Here is a 26380-nt window from a genome sequence, read left to right as displayed (position 1 = left end):
TCAACATAAAACACAGCAGAAAACATCTTTAGAGTGCTTGAAAATAGATATGGGAATAAGTCTACAATTGCAATAGAAATAATTGAAGATCTTGAGAAAATTCCTGTTTTTAAGAGCAGATCAACCAAGAAGAGTCATCGACTTAATCCAAACTGTGGAGAAAGCACTGGCAGACCTGACAGAGCTTGGAAGGACAGATGCCATCAAGAACCCACTGGTCACTAGGTCCATAGAGAGCAAGCTGCCGGATCCTGTAAAGAAGGATTGGCTCGTCTTCATGGTAAATCCCAGAAATAGAGTCACCCCTGAGAAACCATTTTAACAGTCTCATCGAGTTTCTGAAGACACAAGCAGAGATCTTGGGAAAATTGGAGCAGCTTGGAGTAACTGAATAGTCAGAGAAAGCTGAAAGGAAGTTTGAAAGAAAATATTCCTCAACACGTTCCACCAGGAGAGACGGACGTTCTATTGTCTTTGGAGAAGAAAGGCATGAAGAGAAACTATTCTTTTGCAAGCAGTTCAAGAGCCTAAATCTGGTTGAAAAGTTAGGTGCTGTGAAGAGATTGGGAGCTTGTAAGAGGTGTTTGAGATGTCATGAAGAAGGACATGAATGTGTAAACACCTACCTTTGCAGGAAAAGAGAATGCAAGAAGGGGAGCTCTTCAGACCACCACTTTTTCCTCTGTCCTAGAGGAGAGAACGTGAAATAGACAAAGGTGGGAAAGACTTGAAGAAAAGACCCAAACTCACAGAAGAGCAAGTGGAATTTATTGCTGAACTCTCTCCCGAAATGGCAGAAAAATGCAAGAACGCCTTTACCAATATGACTGCGATAACAAACTGATGAAAATGAAAAGGAGCGGTCTGTGCTGATGGAAGGAAATAGACATGGCGAGATACCAGTTATCATGATGCTGCTGGAAGTTACTGCAAATTCAGGTCAGAAAGTTGGAACCCTGAGAGATTTAGTATCAGACACCAACTACATAACCCACAGAGCCGCCAACCGGTTAAACCTGGAAAGTGAAAAAACCACATTGGTTGTCCATGGAGTTGGAGGAATGACAATGAGGGTGAACAGCAGAAGATATTTCCTCAGAGTTATAGTCAAGACACCCAGAGGTACAGAGAAAGCGCACTAACTTGTTTGTTATGGCCTCAATGAAATAGCCAACGTGCAAAGAGTCATCGAACCTGAACAGCTGAAGGAGTTCTTTCCAGAAGTCAAACTTGAGGATTTAAAAAGACCAGAAAACATTGAGCTACTTATCAGCCACCGAGAAGGTAGACTGGTCCCACAGAGGGTGAAGATTGTCGGAGACCTCGTTTTGTGGGACAGCCCACTGGGTAAAACTGTGGCTGGAGCTTACCCTGATCTCTTTGAGGAAGTGGAGATGACAACACATAAGTCTGAAACACACTTCGCTTGCTCCATGCGTATGGCCGCAGTGAAATACAAGGAAATCATCGGAGCTGAAGAGATTCAGGCTGAAACAAAAAGCACAGCTGTTGACGGAGAGTTTCTGGATTGGTATATAACTCAAATAAAGAGGAAGGATTCAAATTTGAGTTGTCGTTTTGGAGTGAATCAAGCCATTTTCAAGTTTAGGCAGGAGTCAATCTAGCAAACCAAACCTGCTGGACTGGAGCCAGATTTTGAGCAAGCGAAGTGTGTTTCTGACTTATGTTGGGGAATATTGCATATTTTAAATGATTTGTCACACAGGCAGGAGAGTCTGCTGCTGCTGCTGCAGTATATAGGAGCCAATGGGTCAGCTATTTCTGATGTAAGGACACTTTATGTGAAAATGCCTGCATGGAGACATGCACTTAAATGTGAAAGATACTTCTAAAGAAGTAACGGGTAAAGATGATCCTGTCAAACTTTATAAATACTTTGGAGGTTTTCTATACCAGAAAAAGAAGAAGATACTGAGCATAACATATGAGCCGTTGGAGCTTTAGGAGCGATTATCATAAGATTAAATATTTCTCTCACGTATAGCTTCCTCAGATTAAGGCCGGGAAATGGATCCATCGTTGTTCCAGCGATTCACTTTTTCTTCCACTTTTTTATTCCGAGACATCTTGTGTTGTAGAACATCCTACAAGAAGAGGAAGATATGGGTTGGGTATGTTAAGTGTATATATTTAAAACCATAGTAGCAAACCTTATGCCAAAGACAACTGGATTGTAACGTTCACAATAATACATGTTTAAATATTGATCTTAAAGTAAATATCTTCAGGTCAAGTAAACCATCCTAAGTGAGATAAATGTACATTTCATATTAATATCTTTGAGAAGATTACACAGTGAAAATGATGTATACATTCTGCTTTAAAAAGGCCAGGAGGTGGTATCAAGATAAAACATTTTAATAACCAGCATTAGAAGTCATATTCCAACAATTAATTGCACATAAGACGGGTTTGCTGTATAAATCAAATGCAATCAATTACAAAAGACAGAACATGTTTAACAGTGATTGGAGCGGATTTTACAAGCCACATTTTGACAGATGTTTGTGTCCCATCCAAGTGATTACTCCTTCAAGCTCTGGAGTAGAAATCATTGGTCTGTCAGAAGCTGGACTCAAACAGAGCTTCCCTCTCTCTAAACAGACTGGCTTTGGTCACTGTCTCTTATCTTTCAGGTGCAGACTGCCTCATGGGTGTGTACTTGTTTTTTGTTGGAGTCTTTGATGTGAAATTTCGTGGTCAGTACAATCGTAACGCCCTGATCTGGATGGAGAGTGTTGAGTGTCGGACCATTGGATTCCTGGCCATGCTCTCCTCAGAGGTAAATTATAATAGATTACCATCCCGTTGTGTGAAATTAACAATTCAACTAAGTGAATTCACTGCAATGCATATCGCATATATGTATTTTTTTGTTGTTGTTGAAGATGCTATTACCAACTATTTCCCCCTGATTTCATGTGAGCCAATGCTGCTGACAGCATTTTATCAGCCCAGTATCCTGCCTCTTATTACAGTTTGGCTGAGTGAGGGACCATTTGATTAACAATATATTCTGCCCATAGATTTATATGCCAACAGGGAGTGACATATACGAACTCTCTAGTCCCCCCTGTGTTCTTTCTTTTCGTCTCATAATACTAATGCTACAATAGTCAGACGGCCATGATTGCATGACTTTGATTTGTATAGTGAAATTTACTCTGGAGTTTTTATCTACTAGTAATGCCACAGTATAGAGGAATGTTTCCCTGTTTTTGCACAAACACAAGGATGTGAGCTTGGATGTGACAACAAAAGCAAGCTTAAAATACCAAAACAGTTCCTTTGCATATGATTTATGTGAAAGGACACTTAGGACACAAGTACGTTTTAATAATAAAAAGACTGAATGTTAGATAACTACAAAGAGCACCTTTTTATATATATTTTTCTCATTGGTCGATACCTGATTGGATCTGTGCTTTCTTAACTGACCTCAAATGTCATGTAAAAATGTTTAAAACAGTGGATTAATAAATAACAGTTTTCCAATGAGCAGAGAATAATTAACTATACCAATCAATTTGCACTTATCAGACCCTATTGACTATTGATCACTTCAAATAAAAACTTTAATTCAAGAGCCAAATTGTTAGAAATACTGAGACGAGGTGTAAACAACTGTGAAGGTTATATTTGTTATGGGAGTGACGTGTTGTCAATAAAGAGATTGCTTTAGCTGACTCTTAAAGGTGGGGTATGTAATTGATTTCAGATACACTTTTTGTTATATTCCATGGAATGTTCTTTACAATTCAATAGCAATGAATATATTAAATGCTTTGACAATAAATACATAAAAAAATGTCCTCTGTGGAAGCCGTAGCACTGTAAAAAGCACGACCAATCATTTCAGCCTTCCATCCGTGCACAAACTTATCTCATGCCCTCATTGGTCATGTGCCTGCTGTGTATTTTAGAATTCTAGCGCACTCGAGCTGGTTTCTCCAAAATTACCTACCTCACCTTTAATGAGTCCTTGCTTGAGACTGCATTAGCATACATAGTGTGATTATTTTCCTGATGCCGGTTCTAGCCTCTCCAATCTTCTATTATGTAATGTCACCTAACCCAATGTCTGGAAGGAAAGAAATCCATCTTGAAAATTGTTAAAACCTTTTTTATACAGTCTATGTTTAGGAGCTGTTCCTTGAGGATTCATAGTGAGTGTTTCCCCTCAGGTGTCTGTTCTCCTCCTCACCTACCTGACTCTAGAAAGGTTCTTGGTCATTGTCTTCCCCTTCAGCAATCTGCGCCCAGGCAAACTTCAGACTGTGGTGAGCATTCATTTGATTGGATCATTATTGTTGTTTGTGCAGTTTTATTTAGGACTTTACTGCTCACTTATGCTGTGGAATGTGGGAAATTCTGAAGACATTTTTTTTCTCTTGACATGGCAATTTCTACTGATCATAATTCCATTGCTTAGGTCTACTAGAATAAATTTACATTGTCCAATGTTCCAAAATCACATTGGTTTCTCATACAGCATCTCTGTATAGCTGGGGTCGGCAACCTTTTTGATATGAAGTGGCATTAAATGAAGTGAAATGATCTGCACTGCACCACGGAGGTAGCGGCAGAAAGTCGCCTGGAGATAAAGAGAGCGGGGCTGGGTCTCGTTCAGGATCCACTTATTCCTAGTGTGCCACTGGTTACGGTGCCACGTGCCAATGGTGGCACGCTTGCCAGGGGTTACCGACCCCTGCTGTATAGTATTCACTCTCCTAAACGGCTTGCTGAAGCTCCTGCCCCCCCCCCCTCCCTATAAGCCCACTGTGCTCTGATTGGTCAGCTCGCCCACTCTGTTCTGATGAGTCCACCACCGTTACAGCGGAACATCAGTGATTATGTGTTACAATGGCGTTTGTTAGCAACCAGAAAATGACACCAGTAATGAGAAATAGATGAGAATGCTACGTGGGGTCTGGGTGCTGTGTTGGCGAGACGTTGCGGGGCTCGCTGCTTTGAGGCTCTAGGAGTGGACAGTGTGAACTGGATTACTGTTGTCGTTTCCTGGTTGCTGCGTGGGGTCTGCGAGACAGCGAGACATCGCGGAACTCAGCCTGAGCACACACATACACTCACAGCCAGGCTGCTCGCCACACAGTTCGCCACACACTCACAGCCTGAGTAAAGATAAGGCTGAGTGAGTGTGTGTGTGTGTGTGTGTGTGAGAGGAGCTCCACGGATTGGTCCATTTGGTCGTTGTTAAGTCACTGTGACTAGGAAGAAATAAATGGAAATAGAAAAATGTCCAACAAGGCGTTCTGGGGCAGCATAGACAGGTCTTTTCTGTGTTAGAGTTTTACTCGCTACAAGGTTTACTTTGAGGGTTTGTGACTTTGCAGACCGTTTACATACATACAAAGCTACATAACACACAAGGGGGCGGGTAATAACCGGAAAAGCATGTCATGGGACCTTTAATCATCCTATAACAAATTATAGGGACACTGAGTGTTTGGCTGGAGCACTAAGTATGAAATACTCCTCGACCTTTGCTGTACCTGCAAGTAGAAATAGTCTAATTATACAGCAGAGGAGATCCTAATTACAGCAAAGTAGAGACCCTGGAAAGTTGAAAGTGTCGAAGTGCAGCTTTTCAGCTTCGGGTCACAGAGGGTTCACAACGCAAGCTTTAATTTTAAATGATTGCAAAAACCTTTACAGATGACACTGCAATAAATTTAATTTAGCTGCAGGGATATGCTGTGGGCTGACCCGTGTGTGAAGACTCCTAATTACCAAGTTGGATATTAAAAGATTGAAGAAGATTCTCATGAAAACACCCGCTAATCTGAGACAATCTTACTCCTTAGGAAGGAAACATAAGTGAATACTTCTTCCTTTTGTTTCAGCTCAACCTCTTCCAACGGCGTGACTAAAAAAATATAAATAAAAAGTCAAAAAGAAATAAAAAGCATTAAAGCAGTATAAAAAAGCTTTACTTGAGGCAGAACATTTCATGTTTACATTCTGGGTCCCCAGTCACTTCCTTTCCTAAGAAGCTATATGTATCTAATCGTGAACTATTGTCAGCTAAATCTTACCAAATCTAGCTGCGGTAAACTTTTGCTTAACATCCTCGATGTAAGTCTGCCTGTCAGTCTCTCTGTGAGAAAGCCTTATTTTCCAGATGGTGGTAGAGTCTGGAATTGTCAAAATCCTATGAATGCTTTAATCCTTTTTATATTGCTTTGAGGAGCCCTGCCGTCAGAAATCCATGTGTTTTTTTCGTCCTGCTGCAAGGTGGTCCTGGCCTCTATCTGGCTCCTGGGGTTTATAATTGCGGCTGTGCCCCTAATGAATGAAGACGTCTTTGGAAACTACTATGGACGTAATGGGGTCTGCTTTCCCCTGCACTCTGACAGGCAAGAAAAACCTACTGCCAAAGGATATTCAACAGCGATTTTTCTGGGTAAATTGAAGTTTAAAATCGTGCAATTTTTCACGGACGCTCATTATGCATAGAATACTGATTGGTAGCAGGTTTTTGTGTTTAGTGCTTGAAGGTACTTCCAAAAAATCAGTAGTCTAAATTTAGGAGGATTCTTTCTGCAACCAAATCTAATAACATATTAATTCCCAAGGATAAATCACTGATCAAATGCAGAACACACTGAGATTAAAGACTGAGCTTTACATCTGATCAATTACTGTTGCGTATCATGGAGACTTGTAAAATAAATGTTATTATAGCTTTTTTAAAACTTCAAAAGTATTGGATATCATTTTAAGTGTATTGTTACTCATCCGTGTGTAGGAAGCATCTTACAAAAGATTGCACGTTAGATTACACAGCGAACGTTATGGCTCCATCAACAATACATGATTAGTCTGGGTTGTTATTACTCCATGTTCTCACTGAAGGGCTATTGAAATCTTGCAATGGTGATGAATAAATTATTTAAGGTTGCCAGCATCACTGGGCCTTGTGAATTAATTCATGAAGAGATCTTCATTATTTACATTACATTGCATTTAGCTGACGCTTTTATCCAAAGCGACTTACAATAAGTGCGTTCGACCAACAAAATACAAACTTGAAGACAATAGAATCATATAAGTACATCAGGTGCTGGTAGCACAAGGAAACAACAACACAAGAACTGACCGTGATCAGCATGGAGGGAGACAGGAAAGACAATAGCCTCATCTCAATACCCCTCCTCGACTCCTCCTTTCCCTCACTCGCTTCCCTTCCTTGCGTCTTAGCTCCGCATCCGTAAGATGCGAGTGAGAGACACGAGGGCCCTTTCTCATTTCATCAAATCCCCCTCCTCGACCCTCCGGTAGTGACCCGGAAAAGAATTTCAGCGCGCCATGTTGAAGGACATCTCATTTCTCTAAATGCACTTCGAGGACCGAGGATCGAGCGTCGGGGAGGCTCTCTGGAAGAGCTATAACCGAGGATACACTGATGGGTCCTCCATGGCTCCTCCACGGCTCCTCCACGGCTCCTTCGTCGATGCATTTCCGGTGACAGAGATGTGTCAAAGAGTCGTGACGCACGGCCGGACTTATCTCAGCCAATGACAGCTCTGCATGCATCCCCTGGATATTATTTTATTAACTGCTTTCATCGCGACGCGAATGTTTCCAGAGAGAACAGCTGTGAGGTCCGTGCAGAAAGCAGAGCAGTGTGTAAAATATATATCACTCAGTATAACAGGCCTACGGAGCCCTGGAGGGTTCATAGAGAGAAAAATAAATAAAACGTGGCCACGTTTTACTAAAGCGTGCGCACGAGTTACTAAAGCGTGCGCACGAGTTACTAAAGCGTGCGCACGAGTTACTAAAGCGTGCGCACGAGTTACTAAAGCGTGCGCACGATTTAATAACTAAAGCGTGCGCACAATTTAATAAAGCGTGCGCACGAGTTAATAAAGCTTGGCCTTGTTTTATTTATATTGAGGGATTCCTGTCCGTGACTCACAGTATCTGCTGCCCACAGCTGTTTTATAGAAGGAAAACCTCCTTCACTTTATGAAATCTCTGCGGCACCAGTGGCCTGTGCTACGAAGCAGGATTCGCTATTTACACTATTCATTCATGAAGTATGACACTGCGCTGTCAGCACGCGTCTCCATGTTTGTGAATGGTCAAATGTTGCTAACCCCGTCCCTTTCACGTGAACGCGCTCTCAGCCGGTCAGAGAAACCCTGGTTGATTTACTGAGTTGATAACCAGCTTCGCAGGACCGCTTATCGACATTGCGTTTGTTAGGGCTAGTTAAGCCGGGTAAATCGAACATATCCAGGGTCTGTTGAACTGGCTCCGTAGTACAGGGCTCTGGAGGCAGTAACGTGTAACTCAGCAGAATCTGAGAAGAGCAGCACCAGCTGCAAAGAGCTGTGCCTTTTACTGTTTACTTCACTGTGTTTCCCTTCATTAGAACCGCTTAATAGAGATCGAGGCTGCTACGTTTAACCACACACACCTCTACACATATCGAACTACCAGAGTATTCCGCCTCGTTTTATGAAGGAGATGTCCTGTCACCGGGGCGCATGGTGTGTGTGTGTGTGTGTGTGTGTGTGTGTGTGTGTGTGTGTGTGTGTGTGTGTGTGTGTGTGTGTGTGTGTGTGTGTGTGCACGCTCAGCTCCGCTCTGTGTGCGTGCTCGGTGTGTTTGTGTGTGTCCGACACCACCGGCATTTGTTTTCAAATGACCACGAATAGTAATTTACACAAATCTGGTTCTCCATAGTTATATGTGTATTCCCAAGTGAAAGAAATTCGTTTAATCTTAATCTCGATGTGATAGTCCTGCCGGAGTACACCGGAACGAACGATACTATCATAAACAAATGCCGCCCCCCACCCAAACGCCCCTCACACAAACACACACACACACGTGTGCGCGCACACACACAAAACGAGGCCACGCTTTATTAAATCGTGCGCACGCTTTAGTAACTCGTGCGCACGCTTTAGTAACTCGTGGCCACGTTTTACTAAAGCGTGCGCACGAGTTACTAAAGCGTGCGCACGAGTTACTAAAGCGTGGCCACGAGTTACTAAAGCGTGCGCACGAGTTACTAAAGCGTGCGCACGAGTTACTAAAGCGTGCGCACGATTTAATAACTAAAGCGTGCGCACGATTTAATAAAGCGTGGCCTCGTTTTGTGTGTGTGCGCGCACACGTGTGTGTGTGTGTTTGTGTGAGGGGCGTTTGGGTGGGGGGCGGCATTTGTTTATGATAGTATCGTTCGTTCCGGTGTACTCCGGCAGGACTATCACATCGAGATTAAGATTAAACGAATTTCTTTCACTTGGGAATACACATATAACTATGGAGAACCAGATTTGTGTAAATTACTGTTCGTGGTCATTTGAAAACAAATGCCGGTGGTGTCGGACACACACAAACACACCGAGCACGCACACAGAGCGGAGCTGAGCGTACACACACACACACACACACACACACACACACACACACACACACACACACACACACACACACACACACACACACACACACACACACACACACACACACACACACACACACACACACACACACACACACACACCATGCGCCCCGGTGACAGGACATCTCCTTCATAAAACGAGGCGGAATACTCTGGTAGTTCGATGTGTGTAGAGGTGTGTGTGGTTAAACGTAGCAGCCTCGATCTCTATTAAGCGGTTCTAATGAAGGGAAACACAGTGAAGTAAACAGTAAAAGGCACAGCTCTTTGCAGCTGGTGCTGCTCTTCTCAGATTCTGCTGAGTTACACGTTACTGCCTCCAGAGCCCTGTACTACGGAGCCAGTTCAACAGACCCTGGATATGTTCGATTTACCCGGCTTAACTAGCCCTAACAAACGCAATGTCGATAAGCGGTCCTGCGAAGCTGGTTATCAACTCAGTAAATCAACCAGGGTTTCTCTGACCGGCTGAGAGCGCGTTCACGTGAAAGGGACGGGGTTAGCAACATTTGACCATTCACAAACATGGAGACGCGTGCTGACAGCGCAGTGTCATACTTCATGAATGAATAGTGTAAATAGCGAATCCTGCTTCGTAGCACAGGCCACTGGTGCCGCAGAGATTTCATAAAGTGAAGGAGGTTTTCCTTCTATAAAACAGCTGTGGGCAGCAGATACTGTGAGTCACGGACAGGAATCCCTCAATATAAATAAAACAAGGCCAAGCTTTATTAACTCGTGCGCACGCTTTATTAAATTGTGCGCACGCTTTAGTTATTAAATCGTGCGCACGCTTTAGTAACTCGTGCGCACGCTTTAGTAACTCGTGCGCACGCTTTAGTAACTCGTGCGCACGCTTTAGTAACTCGTGCGCACGCTTTAGTAAAACGTGGCCACGTTTTATTTATTTTTCTCTCTATGAACCCTCCAGGGCTCCGTAGGCCTGTTATACTGAGTGATATATATTTTACACACTGCTCTGCTTTCTGCACGGACCTCACAGCTGTTCTCTCTGGAAACATTCGCGTCGCGATGAAAGCAGTTAATAAAATAATATCCAGGGGATGCATGCAGAGCTGTCATTGGCTGAGATAAGTCCGGCCGTGCGTCACGACTCTTTGACACATCTCTGTCACCGGAAATGCATCGACGAAGGAGCCGTGGAGGAGCCGTGGAGGAGCCATGGAGGACCCATCAGTGTATCCTCGGTTATAGCTCTTCCAGAGAGCCTCCCCGACGCTCGATCCTCGGTCCTCGAAGTGCATTTAGAGAAATGAGATGTCCTTCAACATGGCGCGCTGAAATTCTTTTCCGGGTCACTACCGGAGGGTCGAGGAGGGGGATTTGATGAAATGAGAAAGGGCCCTCGTGTCTCTCACTCGCATCTTACGGATGCGGAGCTAAGACGCAAGGAAGGGAAGCGAGTGAGGGAAAGGAGGAGTCGAGGAGGGGTATTGAGATGAGGCTATTGTCTTTCCTGTCTCCCTCCATGCTGATCACGGTCAGTTCTTGTGTTGTTGTTTCCTTGTGCTACCAGCACCTGATGTACTTATATGATTCTATTGTCTTCAAGTTTGTATTTTGTTGGTCGAACGCACTTATTGTAAGTCGCTTTGGATAAAAGCGTCAGCTAAATGCAATGTAATGTAAATGTGTGTGTGTGTGTGTGTGTGTGTGTGTGTGTGTGTGTGTGTGTGTGTGTGTGTGTGTGTGTGTGTGTGTGTGTGTGTGTGTGTGTGTGTGTGTGTGTGTGTGTGTGTGTGTGTGTGTGTGTGTGTGTGTGTGTGTGTGTGTGTGTGTGTGTGTGTGTGTGTGTGTGTGTGTGTGTGTGTGTGTGTGTGTGTGTGTGTGTGTGTGTGTGGCCATTGTCTCATTATACCGCACTGTGAATGAATTCAAAGTAAATATAAGTGGTCATGAACACATCTGTCCATCAGGCTGCTGTGCCTCCTGTCATCATTACTGGGCGTCTCTTTAAAATGACCGCTCAGAGGAGAGAAGTTCTCATTTCTCTAACCACCTGCTGCTTCCCCTCGGCTCCCCTCCTCGGCTCCTCCGCTAGCATCTCCTGTGGGCGGGACTAAGTCTCGAGGATAGGGGTCGAGGAGGGGAGTCGAGGAGTGGAGTTAGAGAAATGAGAAAGGGCCGAGGAGGAGTCCTGAGGTATTAATTGGGACGTCCTCGTTCACTCAAACGTCACTTGTAGACGACGTCTGTTAATGATGACATGTGCACAGCTCCTGTATCCCCTCTCATCGGGCTTAACTGAATAACCCTTTAGAACCGGCCCATTTGTTGTTAAATATTTATTTAAATGAATGAATCTTTCTCTTGTTAGTCAAGGACTTCAAAGTATGATGCTGGTCCTGCTTTTGTGTTCCGTTTTGGTGTAAAATGTTGCCTACTTTTAAATACAAATATAATTATAGTAATGTGAAAGCCTTTTAGAAATGAATTGCACATAATAATTCCCACGGAGCTGTGAGCACTTATACATTTATGTGACGCTTTTCCACTCATCTTCCAGTTGTCGGTTTTCCTCTGTTGAAATCGACCAGCTGTGAAGGTGGGGGCGGGGCTTTTATACGCGAGTAGTGAAAACACTTCTGCGTAGTCTGCTCGCGTGTATCCTCCCTTTCGTCTCCTCCTGCATCCCTCCTCGACTCCTCCGTGTGCATTTCAGCTATTGGGACGTCCTTCAACATGGTGTGTCTTGATCAATTTCCGGGTCAAGTCCTGGAGGAGGGGAAGAGAGGAGTCGAGGAGGGGTATTGGGATGAGGCTAGTGAACCGACAAGGCACACGGGAAGACAAGACTAGGGGTAATCACAGGACAAGACACAGCTGGGTAAGGGAGGCAGAAACACAAGGGCAACAGGTGAACACAATCAGACACAGGAGAAAAAACACAGGAAGGAAGGCAAGAGACAGGGAGAACAGAACAGCAACATAAAACCCACCACAATACAGACAAAACCAACATTGTGACACAACACCAGGATCATGACACTTCTCTGTGTACAAATGCATACATTCAAGTGCAAATTGCTTTAACTTCTATATTTAATGCACCTGTAAACCTATGTTTTCATATTTGTGCTGTAGGGAAATCATTTAGATTTACTCAAACCTATACCTACTGTAAGGACTTATTTGAGGTACTTCTTTTACTTCAGTATTTCACTTTTTATATTTCTTCTTCTCTTCATTTCAGAGATTAATGTACTATTTACTACACTGCATTTATTTGACAACCGTGGTTACGAGTTCTTTAACATAGTAAGATTTTACATTTAACAAAGAAACCTTTTACGCATTTACAATACATTGAATTGTTTGAATTTCATTTCCTAACAAACTATATTGAATGCGGAGAGATTTTTGTTTTTACATTGATATATCGGTTCTACTTAAGTAAAATGTCTGAGTATGTTTTCGTCCTCTGTTCATGTGCGTGAATAGCATGTGCTTGTGTTTAGGTCTAAACCTGGTGGCCTTCCTGGTGATCGCCTTCTCTTACTCCAGCATGTTCTGCTCCATCTATAAAACCGGAGTCAATGCCACAGACTTGAGGAGCAGACTGCACAGAGACGTGGCGGTGGCCAACAGATTTTTCTTCATAGTGTTCTCTGATGCCCTCTGCTGGATCCCCATTTTTATGATCAAAGTCTTCTCACTACTGGATGTGGAGATGCCTGGTAAGAAAATGAACAGTGTTTAAGATTACGTTTACATTTCCTTATTATAAGGCAAGGCAAGTTTATTTATATAGCACTTTTCAGCACAAGGCAATTCAAAGTGCTTTACAAAAATGAAAGACATTAAGAGCATAAAACACATTAGAAACATCAAAAACCAAAGATAATAAAACATGAATAACACAGGTACATTAATAAAGGTTACAGTGCAGTGTAAGATGTGAATAGTTCAATTAAAAGTAGCGGCAAAAGGAAAGTCTTCAGCCTGGATTTAAAAGTAGTTAGAGTTGCAGCGGACCTGCAGGTTTCTGAGAGTTTGTTCCAGATATTTGAAAATATCCCTAACCAAATTCTCACATTCCTCCACCCCTAGTCTTCCCGTGAAATTATAGTTCTTTTGACCGTTTTCTAACCTTTTTATATTCCTTTCATCTTTCTCTTTCAATCAATTTGCATCCCCAGACAACACATTTTCCCCTATTTTACTGTTACCTGTACCCATCTTTGACCTTTAAACCATTTAGGATATTTAAACCTGTTTTAAGACTTCCCTCATGAATCTTTGGCCTTTAACCACTTACAGTACAAATCAGAAGATAACCATGCTACACATCAGTCTTTTAATGTGTTTAACCTTTACACGTGTATTACCCATTAAGCATTATTATTATTAATATGAATACACCACTGCATATATTGTAATTTACATTTTAAAATGTTTAGTGTTATGTACTGTCTCTTTTATAAATCTAAAATAGACCAACAGTTTTTTTGTTTAATTTCGCCCCAGGATTAATGAAGATTTCTGATTCTGAATTAAAACAAAACTGTGCTCCTGTTCTCTTTCAGGCACCATCTCCAGCTGGGTAGTCATCCTCATCCTCCCCATCAACAGTGCTCTGAACCCCATCCTGTACACCCTGACCACCAGCTTCTTCAGAGAGCAGGTGGAAGTCTTACTCTGTCGTTGGCAGAGGAGACACATCTTGAAAAAAGACCGCAAAAGCCTAACTTCCTCCACAATCTACATGGAGTCCGGGCGGCCTCCTTGCTACCAGCCACCCCCCTACCTCCAGCAGGTGTCTCTGACGGGCGCAGATCCCCGCTACGCCTGAGGGAAGCAGAATCTGTCACGGCACTTTGTAAATTACTGGTCAAGGGCCACTTGCTGCTTATCTTTATGCTCCTGTATGACAATAGCACCGTTTTAATGAGACTGGCAGGAACTGGAGCAGGATTAACAATCACTGATCTGTCTCATTCGGGTCGGATTTATTTAAAAAATGCTAACATTTCAACCTTTTTGTTAAAAGGGTGTACATGTTGCTCAAAGTCCCTTCCACATGTGGGCACACAGCCCGGGATTAAACCAGCAACCTTTCAATGTTTTATTGCACCTCTGTACAACTTCAGCTGATTGGCACCCATGCTTGCCTGCTTATGTGGCACCTACATAATATGTTGTTCCAAGTAAGGATACCGCAAAGTGGAGATAAAAATGGCTGAAAGAATAAATACCAGCATGTAGTGCTGCCGCCCCGAGGCAGGCACAATGGACTTTAAGTGTCTTAAGTCTCACAAGAAAAGTGCTTTATGTATATTACTGTTAGTGAACAAATCAGATTTTACACTCATCCCTGATCAGATTATGGAGGTAGAGCCGAAGAGAAGGCTGGGAGAAAGACACCATTTTCTCCGAGCTGACTTAGGGATGCAGCTTATTGAGTCACCGATGCTTATAAGACACTGACCAAGAAATGTTTTCATGGATAAATGGTTTCTATCGCAACAAAAAACAGAAATGATTGGATTGGACTTTTCTTTGACTGGTCTTGGATTGCATAAACTAAATCAGTTTTTTGCACACCAGCGGTTGCCTTTGGCTTGTTTTGTGTTCATGCAACATTTTAAAATTAATGCAACAAATTAAATGTAATTCATAAAATAAACCAGAAAATGAAACATTCAATTACACAAATAATGATAATTGTTGACTCACAACATGATATATCTGATCATATTTTTTAAACAATATTAAATTATCACTAATTTGCTACAGGTTTGTAGTGAATGGCATGGGAAAGACAACTTCAACTGGACTTTTCCACTTGAATTGGAAAATGAAATTGTCATTGAGATTTTTATTAACTTTATGCACTTTAAATACGAGAGAACCCAGTCAATGGGAGAGAAAGGGATTAAACCATCGACAATCACTGAATGATTCGCATCAGCTTTGTGTAGCAGCTTCCTGTTCCCGACACATGTACGTATGTTTCAATGTCAATGTGTGTGTTATATGAATGTTTCCTTAATTGTTTATTGTTGAATGCCATTTTTTTTACTGCATGTACAGTATTTGTTCTGACTAATAATGAAGCAAAACCAATATGCTTGAAACAATGAAATCAAACCTTTATTGTTCAGACGTCCTGAATAACCCTAACCCTGACCTGGACTAGATTAAACGTTTGGTTAAAGCATGCCCATAGGAGGGATTTGATCTGTTTCATTTAGATTGGTTGCCTCTGTGCTTATTTATACTTTGTTATACTGATATGTTATATGATATGCCTTTTGTTGTTGCTGCCTTTTAACAGTTGTTTTGACAACCATCAACAATTCAGATAAAAAGAGTGTATAACTCTCAAATAAGAGAGTTATACTTATTTGTAGAGTTATATGCCAAGGAGTGGAACCCAAATAAGGAGTATCATTTCCTGTCATGCTGTGCATATATATTTTGTACAGTAGAGTTCTCAGTGTATGTTCTGTATATTGTATATAAGTGTGCAACAAACGATCCAAAAAGTTGTTCTCCTGAGTCTTTAATCAGCTTTTGCAAAAGAGACACAGAGCACAAGGTCTCTACAGCAGGCTGCTTTTATATATGGAGTTATACGTGCTCAGCCATGAGATAATTCACCCATGACTTTGTCAATGTTCATTCCCTGAGTGGCTATGTGTTAACCTGATTGTTGGCATACCAAAATAATCATATCTCAACTAGATTGATACATTTTGGGGGGGGATGTCAGGCTCTAATACTATTATTATTTCACTAGGATTATTCAGCTTTCTTAAAAATCATCATTTCCAGTTCATATGTATTTGTTGGAGGCAGGTTTGTGAACGATTTGTTTATTGGTTCTCGCGGAGAGACTGCACTGATATAATAAAAAAGCAAAACAGAAGACACTTCAAGTATATTCAACAGCGTTAACTTTTAATGTGAGCCTCAAGCTATTTACTGAGAAAAACAAGCTATACAAACACATTCAAAGGAAAATGTGCTGAGTGATTCGATTCAAAAATGTTAAAGCTTACATGTACCAATAGAGAGCTGAAGCACTGAAGCATTGACCCTCTTCATTCGTTTTTTGTAAAAGCTGAAACATTAAAGGTAAAAAAAAACAAATGGAAATCTACTGTCTGTGAGAGTAGTATAATTGAAACAATTGGTCTCAACACTTGCTATGCCACAAGCTACCAAATCCTTGTCAGAGCTGTTAGTTGATTAAATATGTTGTATACAAGCCAATGATTTAGAAAAAAGAGATTTACAGTATGCAATATTACAGTGTGGAAATTTTTTTTTTTTTTAAATGCTCATCTCAAGTGCTGGTTTGGGTGTGTGCATTTTAGGCTTATTTGCAAATGTTAGATGCTACCCCATGTATATTTTCTTTTTTTCCCACAGCCCTTTCTTCACTTGAATTAACCACACCTACGTAGCCCAGCATCCTTCCGTGGCAGGTGTCCTGCCCTTGGACCAAGTTGCAGCCTTAGCGACAAGATGATGGACACAGCCGCCAACCAATAGAGAACACACCTTGCCTCTGTTTCCAGAACCTTGGCACCCCATTGGTTGCTAAGGGCGGGGCCCTGTCATCCTGAGCAGTAGTGCTGTCAGCCGGGGCGGCACGACTCCCGGAGGAGAGAGACGAGACGGATTGATGAAAACAAGCCACTAAATCACATAAACAAATAATTCGCGCCAGGAAATGATCCTGTAGTCGCCGAAATCGACGCATAAAAGGTAAGGTTCCGTTTTGAATGTCACATTAGTGCTGTGTCTGGTGGTGTTTATTGGTGCTGTGTACCACAAAGACAACCAGGCAACGTCTTGACTCAACATCGATACAACTACCACAGGGGCTTGGACTAGCTCGTAAGCTATCGAGTTAGCTACAGACATAGCTGGTTATAATGGTCGACTACTAGATTTAAAATAGGTCTTGGCTGACCAGAACCCTTCCAGGTTGTTTTGTTTAGCATTCACCATACGAACAATGCCGCGTTGATGAATGGGGTAGATTAACTGAGCAACAGACGGTGGTTGTAAATACACACTTCGTGATGGCGGTGAAAGACATTAATGCTACAGCTGCCTGTTAGCTACTAGCTAGTTAGCTTACAATAATGATATACCAATCAATCCCTCATTAGTAGTTGCTACATTTTTGGGGTATAAATACGATATATAAAAGCTCGTAGTGTAACATAACCCAACACATGATTGTCTGATGCCATGACTGAGCCTGGGGACCTAATGTGACGTGTTTCCTTTTAGTGAATATGAACGTATATTTACGGATTTTGGATGAGACACAGCCTTGAAATTGTGAAATGTAAATGAGTTATGGTCCATTGGCGTGGATCATCCCGCCTGAGTAGCTTTGCACTTTATTATGCTGCGGCTGGGATGCTCAGGAGTCAGTTGAATATTTTGTGAGAGAAAGCCAGTGTTGCAGCATGTATTATTTACATGCACTCATACAATGTCAGACAGCAGACAGCACCACCATTTATAAGTGTCTGCTGGCAAAATGTAATGATACAAAATGAAATCATGCCCATTTTGCTCTGAAGGTGAATTGTAGGAATCTTAATGATAAGGCTTAGTTTTCCTCCCGAGCATGCTCTCTGTGGGGTCTTATTTTAAACCAATTCCTGATTAGTCCCCATCCTCCCTCCCCTTTTTCTCCAATGATCTCCCTCTCCAGCTGTTTGGCACAGCCAGTTGGCAACGGCGACCCAGTTTGCTCCATTGTTCTGTGTCTGGACTAGAGTAACACACAGACAGCATGTCATGTCACTGCTCTCTGGTGTGTGAGGTTTCCCCTACTACTACTATTATGTTTGTCCACAATTAAAAAAAACATCTCTCTCCGTGTTAGAGAATACGTCACCCCTTCAGTGGCATATTTTTTACTCATCCTAAAGATAAGGGAGAGATAAAAGATTAATGTAATGAATGTAATAACATTTAAAAAATGTATATATTTAAGGTAGAAGGAATAGCTACAGCAAGATTTCAGTGTAGCAACGTGTGGCAAGAATGTCAAAAAAAAATTCTACTGACTTAGATAAAGTTGGCTAATATTTCAGGTCATTACATTTAGGGATGAAGAGTTGTATTATGCCACTAGGCCACCGATCAATATAATTGATATACCACACAGAAGGTATTCATTTACAGTTTCTAAATCAGGTTAAAACTTCCGATACTCAATTAAAACAATTATATCTTGTTTCTAAGATTTTTCACACGGGATTTTTTGACAGAGATGTATCTGTACACAGTATGAGTGTTACGGCTATGCTATGAGTTTTAAAAAAACAAGTTATATGTTTTAAAAAAAAAAGTTATATGGTTACCATTAGGTATGACAGCATCATAATGTTGCAGTGACGCTGTGGTTACAATTGATTAACATGGTGTGTCACAGTTTAAGATCAATCATTTAAAAATGTTTAGGTACAGGATATAAAGCCTCCACACTAGTCATTCTCAGACAAAACAACAGTATAACAAAAAATAACCTCAATACACTTGTTTAAAATAAATTCACAAATCTGATTTTTTTTATTTAGAAGGATAGAGAAAGAACCTTCACAACATCTTCTGCAAGCTCGTTCCATGTTTTTAAAGTTCTAAGTGCGAAGATTTATTTTCTCTCACAACACTAAATTGAGTTGGGGTGGATAACAGTCTCCACTCTGTTATCATATATTCCATGGTTTCATTTTTACCCAGTGACACAGTGCCCTATTTTAGCTCTTTTGCTGACCTGTGCAGGCCACTGATCGGTCAATTTGCTGAACTGATTTTCAGAAACTGCTCCCGACGTGTAAACTCAGTCAGCTGGTGAATTATGTGTCTTTCTCACTGTCATCGTTTCCATAGATACCTCCCGGCACCTCACTCCCACTTGCTTACATAACCTGGTGTTTCTGCCAGGCACACACAAGTCCACACAAATACAGACACATTGGTACACAATCACATTCCTTACCGTCACACTCCCTGTCTGACTCGGCCTCAAGTTGCTGTTGAGATTAGTGCATGTTTTAAGGGTGAGCTCTTCTCCTGATTAAGAGTAGCAGAACACTCTTACTTTAAATGATCTGATAAGCCATTTTGAGCCCTGTGTTGATATGATTTTCTAGAAGATTGGATGAGAATGAATGAATTTGACTTGAGTGCTTTCTGTGTTTGAGGTACGACTTTAGATCATTAGTAAAGGTAAGTTGTTTTACTGCTGTTGTTTTAAAGGAGCAGTTTGCTGATGCATTGGAGATGCCAGAGATAGTGTTACATAACACAGCTCGAGAGAGAGAGAGAGAGGAGAGAGAGAGAGAGAGAGAGAGAGAGAGAGAGAGAGAGAGAGAGAGAGAGAGAGAGAGAGAGAGAGAGAGAGAGAGAGAGAGAGAGAGAGAGAGAGAGAGAGAGAGAGAGAGAGAGAGAGAGAGAGAGAGAGAGAGAGAGAGAGAGAGAGAGAGAGAGAGAGAGAGAGAGAGAGCACAAGTGTATATACTGTATGTGAACATGCAAGGCTAATATTTGCGCATGAATGAATGAATTATTCTTTTTGTATAACTTTTATATAGTATATTTTAATATTGCTTTAATATTGTCTGCTTATCTGTATTATTGTGTTGCATTGTCGGAGAAACCTGTGACCTAAGATTTTCAACGACATAATTACTCTGTAGCGATGTTAGTTTGAAAATAAAGAACCTAACCTTGTATATCTTCACTTCCCACAAAATTGACAGGTTTTTACTTTATCTCTTAATTCAGGGCTAAAACAATTCACTCTGTCATTTGTATGCATTTTTTTTCTAACTTATGTATTTCAGTGAAGAGAGAGTTTAAACCGTCTTTGTTCAGGGGAAGCCAAAGAAAAGCATGAGCGTTTCTTACAAAGGAACTGTAGGTCTGAAAAGAAACAAACATGGTATCTATTGGTGGTTTTAAAGGGTCTTCAAACCTGCCCTCCTTAATCAGAAATGTGACTAATTGCATAAGCAGGATTATTATTTCTCCAATGTGCTCAAGGGGGCAGCATTGTGAAGTTGCTGTGCAGGCTTGACAATGAGGAGAAGGACACACGTGAAGGACATCTGGCTGTTTTCGCTGTTGCTACAGCTGTGACCGGATAACTCAATTAATGATAGCATTTGTGTTGAAAATATTGAAACCTGATAAATTCCTACTTTCATGCTATGTGTGATTTTCTGTCAATTTCAGTGTTGATTATATATTCGTATTGCTTGATGCTACGAGGTGACGGACCGTTGTTTCCACAATCATTCAAGTGAAGTCAAAATGAAATGGCATAAAGCCTCATAATCAGGCTACTGCATCCCCCGGTACCTGCCTATAACGCTAATACAGCTTTAGATGACATCTGTAGACCTGCAAACATGTCAAATCACTGTAGAGATAACTGAAAGGAAAGTAGAATTATTACTTTCACTTCGAGTGCATTTGTCAGCCCAGTAGTGCCATCATAAGCATGCATACAAAATAAACATATAGTGTCTCAGTAACCGCGTCTATAAGCAGTTAAATGTATGCAATGCACGAAGGTCGACCAAATCTCAGTGGAAGTTCAATCATTTCTATTGTCTTAGGCACCAATAATAGTATATAATTACAGGATGTTAAATAAAACAATGTTAGCGGGTATGTGCCTTAACAAATAGAGCCACTAGGATGTCCCACTTAAGAGTATTTATCTGTTATGGTGTTGACAATACTCAAAACATGTATTTAGTGCACAGAATAAATCTTATGCTGCAATCGTCAGCACAACAATAATGTTTGTGATACAAAGCTGCATTGTTTGTTAAACAGATTGATTGTTTCTTGTGGTGAAGCATTCCTATGATTCATTATATGATTATCATGCTGATGAATCCCTGACATGGAGTTTTGCTAAAATGCATAATCCAAAATGTAGGTTGTTTATGTCCTAAATTCTCTTGTAAGACAGGTTGCTTAGCGCCCAGGACAATCTGGCCAACTGTTACATGACAGCATATTTGAGTGACGGGAGAAATCTAAGGATTCCCCATTTCAACAGAGGTCTCAAAAAGTGAAAAAGGAAATAGTTAAAGGGATGTTGCTTCTGAGTTAAGGAATATAATGAGAAAGGTGTGGTGTTTGTTGGCAGCATCTTTTTCAAAAAAACACAAATTAATGCAATTGTAAACTTTCAAGTAGTTAAATCACCCAAATTGTAAACACAAGGTTAGTAACTTTTCAAATAGCTTTACGGATGATTTAATACACAACCAGATTACAAGTAAAGCAATGAACTCAATTAAAGACAAGGAAGTAAAAAGGGAAAGATTGTTAATGTTAATAATAAGCTCCAAAAAGTGTTTATGGCACATTCCTTGCGGCTTCCTTTTGACCTAGAACATTGTGCGTGGGAGAGGAAATAGTTTTATATTTCAGCATATAATGTATGTGTGGCTGCTTGGCACCACTTGTCACATCACACGTCTTGTAGTTCTAGCTCTGTACCCCCGTTAGTAGGGACATCTTTTTGTTTGATGGGACACCAGAAAAAGACATAACAAGGAGACCATCAGCTATGATACACGACTGATGGGATGACAGGAAAAGTGAACATTTGAATAAAGTACAATGAGAAAGACATGCATGACTGAAGGGCCGCTATTTGGGGCGGCGGGGAATCATAGTTATTAAGATGGTGTTTTTTCAGCCTGTGGTTTGTGTGTGTGTGTGTGTTTGGGTGTGTTTGGTTGTCCCAGTCAACCAAAGCAAGTCTGTACTATGCACAGTGGGCGGAAGGGGATAGCTTAGCTCATAATTTATATTTGGGCTGATCTAAGTGCAACATCTGCTTGCTCAACTCCCCAGAAATGAGTTAAGACAATAAAAAAGTAGAAACTGATGATTATCATTGATTTATCTGTTAGGAAAATGTATCTCCAGGGATGATTATTTGTGTGTTCTTGGAATTATGATGACATGCACTTGTCTGAGGTGATTTATCAGATCTCCTGTGTTTTTATACAGATTAGGAAATATATTTAAATCAGAGTTAATATGAAAAAAAGTGAAAAGGGAAGAATATATGGGATTATCCTGTCTCTATTAAGAGTGGGATCGTCAGCATTTGAACTGCTGAGTCTAAACACAACAGACTAATCAGTTGAAGCACGGGAGCAACAAACTTGAGTAACTTGTCAGTGAACCCCAGTGTATTCTATTATCATGTATTATTATGTAATGTTTTCCATAAGAATATTGTATATTAATGTACGGTAGTAGACAAAATGATTAAAACACATGTGGTGGAAAATGATAGGCTCATTCCTGAAGATGATTGGGTATGTTTGCCGTGATTGCTTGGCCAGAGTTGTCGGTTATTGAAAGGACAAAAACAATCTCCTGTTTGTGTGAGTGTGTCTGTCCTCATACTTGGCTGCTGTCCTCCCCTAGGGGATGGCACGCCCCTTTAACTGATTTTGGCACCGAGCTTGTTCGCCACCCTTAACTGTTTCCGTGCCAGATGGTTGATGTAGAAACTGTGGCAAACTGTTTTAAAATGTCAGCTTAAACACCTAACTTAAATGTTTTTCTTTCTATAATAAAGTGAGGGAAATATCTGCCGTTATTATGAAGTCACGTGTGCGTTAAAACATTGCTAGTGTGATAGATTACTTTTTAGCAAGAAGAAAGTGAAAATTCCTTTTTATTTATTTACTCATTTTAGGAAAAAGACACATTCATTTTTCAAGGCTGATGTTGTGTGGTTATATCTTTTGGTGCAGAACATATGCTCAATGCAATGTTATTCATTATATTAAAGCTACTCAAACTTGTGTTGCGGTCTTTTCAAATAACCTGAAAAAGGATATGAACTTTTGATGTTTTCACAGCTACACGAGTGCTCTCTGGGTGAGGCACTCTGGAGCTGATGTCATGACAATAGTGGAATAAACAGTAGGAAGACACCTCAGGGTAGAAATCTCCTGAGAGAGACTAACTCCCCTACCTACAGAAAAGGAGAGCTGGGATTAACAAAAGTGTGATTGACAATTGTTAGAGAACCTTAACCGTTAATGTCTGTCCCGTGTGGAAAATGGCTTTTATTGACTTTATTTAGAAAAACATTATATGGAAGATGTTGAAATACACTGTTTCCACATTTAACTGTTGAGTGAGTGAATCTATGTTTAGCCTCGAGAGGGAAGATTTGCCAGCATTACAGGACAGCATGCATTTAGGGCTCAACCAAAACAGCACACTGTACGTCCTGTAAGATTAGATTTTTTAGATAAGCAGTGCACCATGGAGGTACTATGGGTTACGAGGCCTTTTTGAATTCCTTGTCCCTTCAAGGAGTTTTTTCTTTTGCCATTTGACTTACTTTGTAAACTAGCTCCTTAGTAAGTATTTAAATATGTTGAAACACTTTAAACCTCTCTTCAATTCAAACTTAAATGTATCTTTGAAAAACATCTGCTAATCAAGACTTTTACAAAACACTGACTGTCCCTGGGTTGTGGATTCTTCCTGTTTGTCTTTGTTTCCCCCTTCTGTAAAGGGGTGTGTCTACTCTCAGTAATCCTACACCATTAACACATTGTGCTTACTGTAACTGGCTAAACAGCCTCAACCAGTGAGTGCAGGGACTATAACTCACTCCCACATGCCATGTGTGGACTGTCTGAATCAAGCCTATCATTCTAAACATCTTAACTATAATGTGAGAGGGAAACAATGCAACAATAAGATGGACACAGGTGAGCAAGAAAGAATACTTCTCGTTGCCCAACAGTCTGTAGTGACATAAGGGAAGTAGTTGGAAAACCCCCCACCAGAAAGAAAACAAGTAGAAAGAAGATGGAGAAGGGATAAGAGAACCACCCAAAGTTACCAAACCACCCAATCAAGCTGCGTTCTTGGAATTGGATCCCTCCCTTGCTCACTACCTGAGAGCGGAGAAACACAGCTGTGCCACAGAGACTCAGAGCAGTGAGAAAGACAGAGACAGTAAGAAACACAGAGCAGGTGAGAGCAAAAACAATGCCCGTAAGGAGAAGACGGCTGAACATTACACAGAAGATGAAATTACGTCTCAAACAAAAGAAGAACCTGAGATAGTTTTTATCTTATTTTAAGCAAGAGAGTGAAACTCTCAAGGGGGGAACCTGAACTCTCAGGAGAGCTGTGGATCTGAAACAACAAAGCAATGAGCTCACTGTCTCTGGATTGAATGAACTCAACATAAAGAGAAGGATCCTTGTGAGAAGAAATTGGAAACCAACATGTGGACAAACTAGAGATGAAGACAAATACAACAGGGATTTTAGGACTGCCTGAACAGTCTGTTTAAATCTTTTTTCCATTTTAGATTTTCTGGAACAATGCTTTCAATGTTTTTTTGTGATTGTTCATGCTGACACTACTGTAGAACCATCATGTACTGCTGAAGGACAGTTTTGATAATAGACTGCTAGTCCAGGAGTAGGACAGACTCTTGGGACTCGTGGAGACATGTCTCTAGAAGATGTAGGAAGCACTAACAGCCTTGGAGCTGAAAGCATCACCTCAGACCACTGCAATGGCCACTCTCTGAGCCAAGGGCAGGACCAGGATCTGAACCACCAGAACCAAGGCCAGGATGGGGTAGTTATGGAGCGGTTTGCCTCTCTGTCATTGGACATGTATGACGCCAGTGACTTCATTGGGAGGTTTACTAAGGTCCAGTCTAGGTACAAAAAGAGGACAAGGATCTGTGGAGGTAGGTGCAGACACACGTTCAACCTTTTTGTTTTAAAGAGTAAACTTGACAAGAGTTAAACCAGGGAAGAGATAGAGGTTTTAAAAAATGTGTCATACATAATCCTTGTTTGTTGGAAAGACTGCTTGAATATCCAGGCGAAATAATGATCCTCAATTGTCCCAACTGGAATGAGGGCAGATTTTTAACCAAACTGGGATCTGAAAAGGTTTGAGCTCTGTCCCTACCTGCTCAGAATCCCTCTGTCTCACCATAGCGTCCTTCTTTGCTGTGGTTAAGCACTTGACTTGACAGGTGTCTTTGTTGTGGTTTCTGTACACCTTTTGAAAAGTGATACCTTCTGTGTTTTGAAAAAACATCATAAGATTACCCCTCTAATCCTTGTTCTACAGAATGGGTGGTAAAGATTTGCTCATGTAGAAGATTTACGTGCAGCATTCTTTTTTGGCAAAAACCACTCAATCTTTCTCATCTTACCATCTTGAAAATTCATGTCCAAACACTTCCGACTGTGGGAGAATCAAGACCTTAAGTAGTCAGTCAAAGTATAATAGCAACCGTTACATTTAATGGAAGAATAATGGATTTGAAATGACTTTATTTAGAATATTTTACGAGGCATTATCTCGATTTTAATTAACCCTGTGAAGAGTTCTACTCGGTTCTCTTCCATGATTTGGAGACATTGGCGCAATAGCCTATACAGACAGTGAGCATGTGTGGCTAGCTGTGATTGGACTGATTTGATGTTGTTATCTATTTTGTGTTTACATTTTGATCTTATTTATTGATGTGTGTCTTGTCTTTTTGTATGTGATATGGACCTTGAGTCTGAAATAAAGATTGAATAATAGGCAAACTCAGCATTTAAGGTAATACCATTGAATGGCATAAGCAGGCTTGTGTTTTAAAATAAGTTGAGACAGTTTCCTGACATGTTATAACAGTTGGGAATGATGGCCTATCTTGCTTAACTTGTAACCTTTTAGCTGGAATATTATCTCTTTATCTGTGGGCTTGCCCTCCCTCCTTGTCTAACCGTAGAAATCACAATAGCATGAGCGTATCCCTTAACGGACAAACAGATCCCTTGTCCCTGTCTATTAATGGAAAGTCAAAGCCATGCAGTTCAAAATCAAAAAGAG

The 26380-nt window shown here is 41.0% G+C and overlaps 2 protein-coding genes across 10 annotated transcripts in view; both read left to right on the top strand.

Annotated features, from left to right (window-relative positions):
• The window catches only part of rxfp2a (relaxin family peptide receptor 2a), a 54043-nt gene extending 37688 nt beyond the window's left edge, over positions 1-16355 (top strand). For both annotated transcript variants that reach the window (XM_079649067.1, XM_079649068.1), the window contains exons 16-20: positions 2658-2803; positions 4206-4301; positions 6277-6445; positions 12943-13161; positions 14011-16355. In XM_079649067.1, coding sequence (XP_079505193.1) covers positions 2658-2803; positions 4206-4301; positions 6277-6445; positions 12943-13161; positions 14011-14276 — 896 coding nt within the window. In that variant the 3' untranslated portion in view covers positions 14277-16355. The remainder of the gene's footprint in view (positions 1-2657; positions 2804-4205; positions 4302-6276; positions 6446-12942; positions 13162-14010) is intronic.
• A 709-nt stretch (positions 16356-17064) lies between these two features.
• The window catches only part of fryb (furry homolog b), a gene marked incomplete at its 3' end in the record, with an annotated part of 62900 nt that continues 53584 nt past the window's right edge, over positions 17065-26380 (top strand). The window contains exon 1 of one of the 8 annotated variants that reach the window (XM_079648741.1): positions 17065-17200. Coding sequence is in view for 7 of the 8 variants with exons in the window: in XM_079648730.1 (XP_079504856.1) it covers positions 24989-25235 (247 nt within the window). Of the gene's footprint in view, positions 17201-24073; positions 25236-26380 lie in introns of those variants that run through there. The other 7 variants (XM_079648730.1, XM_079648732.1, XM_079648734.1 and 4 more) reach the window with 7 other exon arrangements.

This window comes from Notothenia rossii, assembly GCF_949606895.1.
Source record: "Notothenia rossii genome assembly, chromosome: 9".
NCBI lineage: Eukaryota > Metazoa > Chordata > Actinopteri > Perciformes > Nototheniidae > Notothenia > Notothenia rossii.
Note: the sequence above shows the minus strand (reverse complement) of the source record. Positions and strands in the feature narration are given on the sequence as shown.